Source organism: Sceloporus occidentalis, unplaced genomic scaffold (genome assembly GCF_023333645.1).
Source record: "Sceloporus occidentalis isolate IW3139 unplaced genomic scaffold, rSceOcc1.0.p SCAF_541, whole genome shotgun sequence".
NCBI classification, from domain to species: Eukaryota; Metazoa; Chordata; class Lepidosauria; order Squamata; family Phrynosomatidae; genus Sceloporus; species Sceloporus occidentalis.
The window spans coordinates 10,517-18,832 of NW_028317521.1; the positions used below are offsets into that span (position 1 = coordinate 10,517).

The 8,316-nt window shown below is 38.5% G+C and overlaps 1 protein-coding gene across 1 annotated transcript; it reads left to right on the forward strand.

The window, feature by feature from the left end:
* The first annotated feature begins 636 nt into the window (after positions 1-636).
* On the forward strand, positions 637-8,093 carry LOC149271184 (protein numb homolog). The gene is made up of 4 exons (XM_089507563.1): positions 637-691; positions 1,696-1,836; positions 6,568-6,758; positions 7,407-8,093. The coding sequence occupies exons 1-4, from the start codon at positions 637-639 to the stop codon at positions 8,091-8,093; spliced, it is 1,074 nt and encodes a 357-aa protein (XP_089363689.1).
* The last annotated feature ends 223 nt before the right edge of the window (positions 8,094-8,316 follow it).

Genomic DNA, 8,316 nt, shown 5'->3' on the forward strand with positions numbered 1-8,316 from the left:
TATATGTATATACGTGATCACACACCGATTCACATTACCATACTGTCACATACACATAAATACATGTAGTCACCCTAAATTCCAGAACCAGATTCAGAATGCTTATCAAAAGATTTAGATATAGATTTGAAATTAGAGGTACTAGTACTCTATAGCAAGTGAAAATTTACTGTTATTTAGGGCTGCAATTAACTATTTTCATTAATAATGAACAAACTAGTTGTTAAAAACAAACATCAGAATAAAAAAACTAATTTTACATTAAGTGTCATTAAGTTTTATCTATATCACAATGGCGTTTCCCTAATTGCCTTCTTATTTTACTGACATAATAATAAAAGCTATATTTTAAAGGTAAAAGAACCCAAACATAAAATTTCTCAAACTAGGTTTTAATACCTAAAAATGTTTTATTAGTAAATATATAATTTCATATTTAATATAAACTATGCTTGAGAAAAATGCATTTTATTTTTGTTTACTTTTATTTGCCAACCACCAGTTATGCACATCTGACCCCAGATATGCCTTATATCCTCTATATGCCACTCTGCCCCCCCAGATATGCCACACTGTCCCAGTTGTGACCTATACCTCCCTATAAGCCACTGTGCCCCTGATATGCCTTACACCCCCATGATATTCATTGTGCCCCCTCCCTATACTGCCTGGTGTCTAGTGGGGGCAGCCGGTGAGCCCCTGCTGCTTGCCGGCACTTTCGCTAGAACTTCTATGACTGAGCACCGGAAGGTTATGTGATGCCGGTGCTCCATCATAGAAGCCCCAGCAGAAGTGAAGGGCAGTAGCGGAGGTTGTCTGCGCGCATCACACAGATGTCCACTGGCTGCCAGGGAGGGGTATCCTCTGCAGCGCTGAAGGGGGACTGGATCCTCCTCCCTGGCAGCTGGTGGGGGTCTGCGTGATGCGTGCAGACAACCTCCTCTACTGCCCTTCACTTCCCCTGGGGCTTTTTTATGTGTTATGCCTGCGCTCAGTCATAGAAGCCCCAGCGGAAGTGGAGGGCAGAAGTGGAGGATGTCTGCACCCACCGGCTGCCAGGGAGGATGATCCAGGTCTCCTGCGGCGGATCTGGATCTTAGCGTTATTATCTGATCTCTATTTGAGGTTGGATTATAAAACGGGGTGGGGGGGTAACCCGGGTGGGGGGGTAACCCTCATCTTGTAGTCAATAAAATTGATTCAACTAATCGATAATGAAATTTGTTGACACCGATTTTCATTATCAGTTATTTGGTATTAACCGATTAGGCATTACCAAAAACAAAAGGCTATTCTTCAAAGAGTTTACATAAACTTTCCCATCCATAAGCCACATAACTGGACAGTATGCATTTTAACATTAAAAAAATCCCATTGTTCCTAAGTGACGCTCTCCCACAAAGTAACATCCTTTTAATTCAACTTAAAGCAGTTTGGGGCTTCCTAGAAAATAGTGCATATAGAGTTTGGTTTTCATTTGTTAATGCCACGCCTACAAAGGTATACGTCAGGAAAAAGGGAAAGCATATTAGCTGGTGTATTTTTTCCATATGCTTAGTTGGATATTTTTTGCTTTGTTTTATGGAGTACCTTGTGTATTTAACTGTAATTGTGCATTATTCTTACCCTGTTGACATTTGGCACCCCCCCATATCAAAATAAAGCTAATGTTTTGGGGTTTTTACTCCTTTTTAGTTGCAGAGTTGGAAGGAGAATCTGACACCATTAGTGCGTTGTGTTCACAAATAACCAACACCTTCAGTGCACCACCTGAAGACCCGTTTGCATCTGTTCCAATGACCAAACCCACCACACCACAGTCACCGCCCTTCGAAGGTTTGTAATTGGCAACATGCATCTCCCTTTTTTAATGTATTTTGGGGGTTTTCATAGTTATAGGAATCGTAATGCAGATTTGTTGTCTTGCAAAATACTTATAACTGAGTAGGAGTTCAGGTCCTTTGCCAATATTCTGGATATTTTTTATAGTATTTGTTTTAATAGATTTGTCCTTTTGGTTATAAATACCACAAAGTGTTTAGCGTAGATTCCTTTAATTCCATAAAATCTGAAGCTTCAGTTGCTGCCATTTTGTCTGGGAAGATCTGTGATCCCCAACTGTGGTTCTCAAAAGTACAGAAACATGTCTAGGCATTCCTTTAGCCCAGGTGGACCTGTCCATAATAAAAATTCAATAGTGTTGCACAAAAATATTTATGCCAATTTAAGAGGCACAATATAAAGTGATTATATGTAATATAATGTGATACAAACAATATGTATAAAAAATATATATTAAAGAAACAATACTTATATTCTTCGGTTCTGTCTTTTTTCAGTTTCTCAATTGTGGTTTTTCTCCCAGTGTTTCAATGTATATAAGAAAAAAAGAATAACAGTGTTTTCCGTAAAGGCAATAAATTTGTATCAGATATTTCGACTGCAGTATCCCGCTCACATTGATGAGAGCATTATAGTTTGCTCTGACTTTCTGGGCGTAAATCGAACGGTTCCACCCGCCAAAGGAATTATATAGGCTTCTGAAACTCCTTCCCGTAGAAAACAATAGATCCACACGATAACGCCGCAAGGCTAAAACCAATTATCGGTCCACACGATATCACCACGGAACGAAGCAAAGAGGCAGAGGATAAGGTATACAGATATTTAATTCGTTTACAAAAAAAAGTGCGGTATGCTCACATTTAAGATCTCTTTCTCGGGTCTCTCTCTCCAAGCAGACAACTTCCGAATGTAACAAAATAATAATGAAACCGGCACGCAGACGCGTTTCGCCTTAATCAGGCTTTCTTACTTGTTATTTGTACATTTGACACAGTATATGTATGTAATATTTAAAATATATTATGTTATGATTTAATATTTTTTGTATATTGTTTTTAATGTTTTAGTTTCTGATCTATGTATAATATACAGATCAAAGATATTTTTCCTCTAATGCACTTTACTATATAATTGATTATAAATTTCTAATTAAAGTCTGTTTTTAACTAATATATATTTTATCTTTGTGATTAAAATACGTGTTAAAATTTATTTTCCTATATATATGTAAAGTGCACGTATGTATTTAATTTCGTGTATATTCTGTACAATTTAGGGTTAACATGGGCTATACCCTTGCAAGTTCTATTTGTAACAAGTCTTTGGATACAATGTTGCAACTGACAATGATCCGATTGAGTTAATTGATACCACACACATTTGTAACAACTCTTTGGATACAATGTTGCAACTGATAATGATTCAATTGAGTTAATTGATACCACACACAACCTGAATGAGATCAGAGACAATTAACTAACCACACGGAAGGAAGTATTTAAGAGGATGAAGGGAGAAAGTCGGCACACCATTGAGAAAGCCTGATTAAGGCGTCTGCATGCCGTTTTCATTTTTATTTTGTTACATTCGGAAGTTGTCCGCTTGGAGAGAGAGACCCGAGAAAGAGATCTTAAATGTGAGCATACCGCACTTTTTTTTGTAAATGAATTAAATATCTGTATACCTCATCCTCTGCCTCTTTGCTTCGTTCCGTGGTGATATCGTGTGGACCGATAATTGGTTTTCACCTTGCGGCATTATCGTGTGGACCGATTCGGAAGCCTATATAATTCCTTTGGCGGGTTGAACCGTTCGATTTACGGCCAGAAAGTCAGAGCAAACTATAATGCTCTCATCAATGTGAGTGGGATACCGCATTCGAAATATCTGATACAAATGTATTGCCTTTACGGAAAACACTATGTTGTTGTTTTTTTCTTATATACATTGAAACACTGGGAGAAAAACCACAATTGAGAAACTGAAAAAAGACAGAACACAGAAACGAAAAATATAAGTATTGTTTCTTTAACCCCTTAAGGACCGGGCTCATTTTTCGTTTTGTACCCTGTGGGACCGAGGCTGTTTTGACACTTTTGTGGTGCTTGTGTTCAGCTGTAATTTTCTCCTCACCCATTTAGTGTACCCACATAAGTTATATATTGTTTTTTTCAGGACAAGATGGGCTTTCTTCAGATACCATTATTTTGATCGTATCATCTTATTTACTATAAAAAAAATTTAAAAAACATGGTGAAAAATTGAAAAAAAAACACATTTTGTGACTTTTATTTGAAAAATCTTTTACTCACCTAAAAAAGCAAGTAAAAAAACTAGCTAAATAGATTCTACTACTTGTCCTGAGTTTAGAAATACCCAATGTTTTTATGTTTTTTTGCTGTTTTTTGTAAGTTATAGGGCAATAAGTACAAGCAGCGTTTTATGATTTCCAAATCTTTTTTAACAAATCTGGTCAGTCTGCCTCCATCTCCTCTTTGGAACATCTTTGAAGCCGGTTAACTCAATTTAACCCATTCAAACCATATATTTTTGAAAACTAGACACCCCAGGGTATTCCAAATGCTGTTATTTTAACCCTTTCCATGCACCAATTATACAACTACACTTTGTCAAACTTTGTAATAGTAATTTTTTTTTTTTTTTTTTTTTTCCACACAAATTGTACTTTAGTTATAGATATACAGGTGCTGGTATATGTCACTGTCAAACAACACCCCAATGTGTGTTCAGCAACATCTCCTGAGTACAGCGATACCCCACATGCATGGGTTTGTCAGATTGTTTGGCTGGTAAAAGGCTACTTTTGGGGCATGCGTAATTCAGGTGGTCATTTGGTCATTGTGCCTCCCTCTCCTCTTTGGAATATCTTTGAAGCCGGTTAACTCAATTTAACCCATTCAAACCATATATTTTTGAAAACTAGACACCCCAGGGTATTCCAAATGCTGTTATTTTAACCCTTTCCATGCACCAATTATAGAACTACACTTTGTCAAACTTTGTAATAGTAATTTTTTTTATTTTTTTTTCACACAAATTGTACTTTAGTTATAGATATACAGGTCCTGGTATATGCCACTGTCAAACAACACCCCAATGTGTGTTCAGGAACATCTCCTGAGTGCAGTGATACCCGACATGCATGGGTTTGTCGGGTTGTTTCAGATTTAAAATGCCACATTTGGGAAGTGCGCTTTTTTTCTCCATTTTTGGTCAGTCTGTACCTATGCCCTATCTTTGAGCTAGGCCACTCCAATTTACCCCATCAGCCATTTTTTTTATATATTAGACACCCCTTGGGTATTTGAAGTGCTTTTTTTTTAACTCTTTGTTGAGATTTTTGAGAAATTTTTGCACTTGCTCAAAATAATAAACTTTATTTTTTAATTTTATTTTATTTTTTTAATACTTTTTTTATATTTTTTTTTACACATTTTTCTGGTACTGGATGGTTCATCTAGTGACATCACTGCATAATAATAATTTTTAAATGTTAGCACATTTTTTTTTAATTTTTTTTTCCATTTTTTATTTATTTTTATTTTTTTTGAATATTTTACTAATCACATAGTGATTAGAAAGCTGGGCTCCATTGACTTGCATGGTTGAATGCAGTACCTGTATTCAGCCAGCAAGTGGAGCCAGTTCTCTAGAGGGTCTGGAGACCCTCTAGCGAACTTTTTCGTCTTTATTGTTTTATTTCCCGGGCCGCCGCCATCTTGCTTGATGGCGAAGATCACCGGCAGCGGCGGCTGTGACCGCTCTCCGGAGCGGTCACAGCCCACCCAGAGGTAAGTGTTTGGTGTCGCTGGATGCCTCCTGATCGAGGCATTCCAGCGACACCATTTAAGTTTAGGAGGCGATCGTTGATCGCCTCCTAAACGCTTTTAAAACGGGCGTCCGCCGCCATACAATGTATGGCGGCTGTTGACGCCTCCGGGAGGGGCCAGACATGGCCCCCGATGCCGATCTCGGCCTTGCTGAATGCCTCGACATCGAGGCATTACAGTAACGCCGTTTAAGCGAAGAAAGTGATCGTTGATCACTTTCTAAGCTTATTTTACTTTTTGACGGTTCAGGACCGTCAAAGGTCATTTAGTGACCTTCATGTCATGACGGTCCTGAACCGGCAAAGGTCGCGAAGGGGTTAATATATATTTTTTATACTTATTGTTTGTATCACATTATATTATATATAATCACTTTATATTTTGCCTCTTAAATTGGCATAAATATTTTTGCGCAACACTATTGAAATTTTATTTTATACTTTGGTAGAAAGAGGTTATTCTTAAGTGTTTGCAGCACCTGTTATAATATATTTTAATTTTCACTTACTTTATACACATATATATTTTTTGTTTGTGTAGCGCCTGAACTTTTACTAAACTTTAGGACCTGTCCAAAAGACAAATGCTTGGGCAGAGGACTTGATCTGAAAATGTGATTGTTGAGACCAGTGCCTACACCATTTACTGCACCTGGATAGAATGCTTCTAAAACCTAGATAACCTTGTATTCCGTTTTGATCTAATTGTATGGTAGATGTGTTCTTCTGTGACAAATAAAATAAATCATGTTGGATTCTATAGGACTTGCATGAGTAGAGTTTCCCTGCCAGTAACCCATTTAGCATATCTTCACATATCCTCCCATGTCTTGGTATGAACTCAGCGCTCCTTTTTTTTGTTCCTCTTTCAGTAAATGGCAGTTCCACTCCTTTCACTTTGTCTGCTACTACAGCCACATCAGTTTCTGTGGTGCCTGCAGCGATGCCAGTTCGTGAGACCAATCCATGGGCAAACACACCACCTGCCCCTGGCCCCTCGCTTTCTAGTAGTGGCACATCACCTCTGATTGGTAAGGCACGACATATCTATTCGACAAGTTCAGTTGTATTTTCAAATATGATTACGTTTTTAGAAATGATTTTATTGCTGTAGGTACTAAGTATATGCACTTTATTTTTGTATTTTAGACCTCTTCACTCTTCCTTTGACCTCACAAATGAGTTGCTCTTAATATACAACTTTGCATGGCCTACACTTTCTTCGTAAAACGATTTAGTGCCCGTTAGATCACAATGTGTATTCTGCGTTAACTCTTTCCATAGGCAATAATAATGCAAAACCTTTTATTATTTAAGCGATAGTTTATAGGTAGACTTTTCAAATGACGTCATTTATATGTATTTTTTAAAAAAACGTCCACCACATTCCTAATAATATAACCAGATCACTAGATTCACTTTGTTGTTTACACTGCAGTTTTATATGTATGATCCCCTCTTTATGTCTTAACCAGAAGCCACCAGCTATGCCCCCAGTGCTGTGGAACCATAACTTCATCTTCCTTTAATTGACTACAATGAGTTGAATTTAAACATTATCTAGACAGCCATACATTAAACCCTGAATACTCTCTGCTCACCAGCTCATTATGCTGAACATTATAGATTCACAACCTATATAGTTACATTATTGTAATTATTTTATGTAATTTCCATTCTGTGATTTTTTTTTTTGTCTCTAGGTCCTGAGTTTGTCTCAACATCTACTGGTCGCCAGTCAAACCACAAGCGGACACCTTCAGAAGCAGATCGTTGGTTGGAAGAGGTGTCAAAGACTGTAAAAGCGCATCCGCGACAGTCTCCGGTGCCTGCACTCCAGCCTGTACTGCCACCTGTTCTTACTGCTTCAAATCCAGCCCAGCTGTACCCATCGAACACTTTAGTAGCCCCACCTGTGCCAGTTGCTGTTGTCCCTGCATTGCAGTCACCTTTTATGCCTGTGCACCAACCCTACACTGTGGCAAACGGAATGAGGTACCCAACCCCCAGTGTTCCGGTTGTCGGCATAACTCCCTCCCAGATGGTCGCCAATGTGTTTGGAGCTGCAGGTCACCCCCAAGTCTACCAACCAAAGCTGTCACCTGCCTCAGTGAAGCAGCATACACTCCCCACCTACGAGACCTCTAGGGCAACCAGCAGTCCCTTCTTTAAACCAACCACGCAGCATCAAAATGGTTCTGTTGCCTTCAACAGTGTGGAGAACACAGGCTGGGATTTGGAAGCCAAACATCGGCAAGCACCAGCAGCTTCTGTGGCTGTAGACCCATTTGAGGCGCAGTGGGCTGCACTGGAAGGCAAATCAAAACCTCGTTCAAATCCTTCTCCAACAAACCCATTCTCCAGTGACCTTCAAAAGACATTTGAAATTGAACTCTAAAGCTGCAGTAAGAATTGTTCTAGAATATTTTTGTAGTAAACATTATGGAGATTACATTGAGATATATATAATTATACACAGCAAATTAGAGATGGACCTGGATTGTGGCCATGGGATGGGATAGGAGGGTGGTTGTTAAATATTTTAATACCAATAACCCTTGGCTGAGCTAAGACTCTGCAATGCTGCCTTTCAGTGCCCGTGCTTCCATATTGAAAGAAGA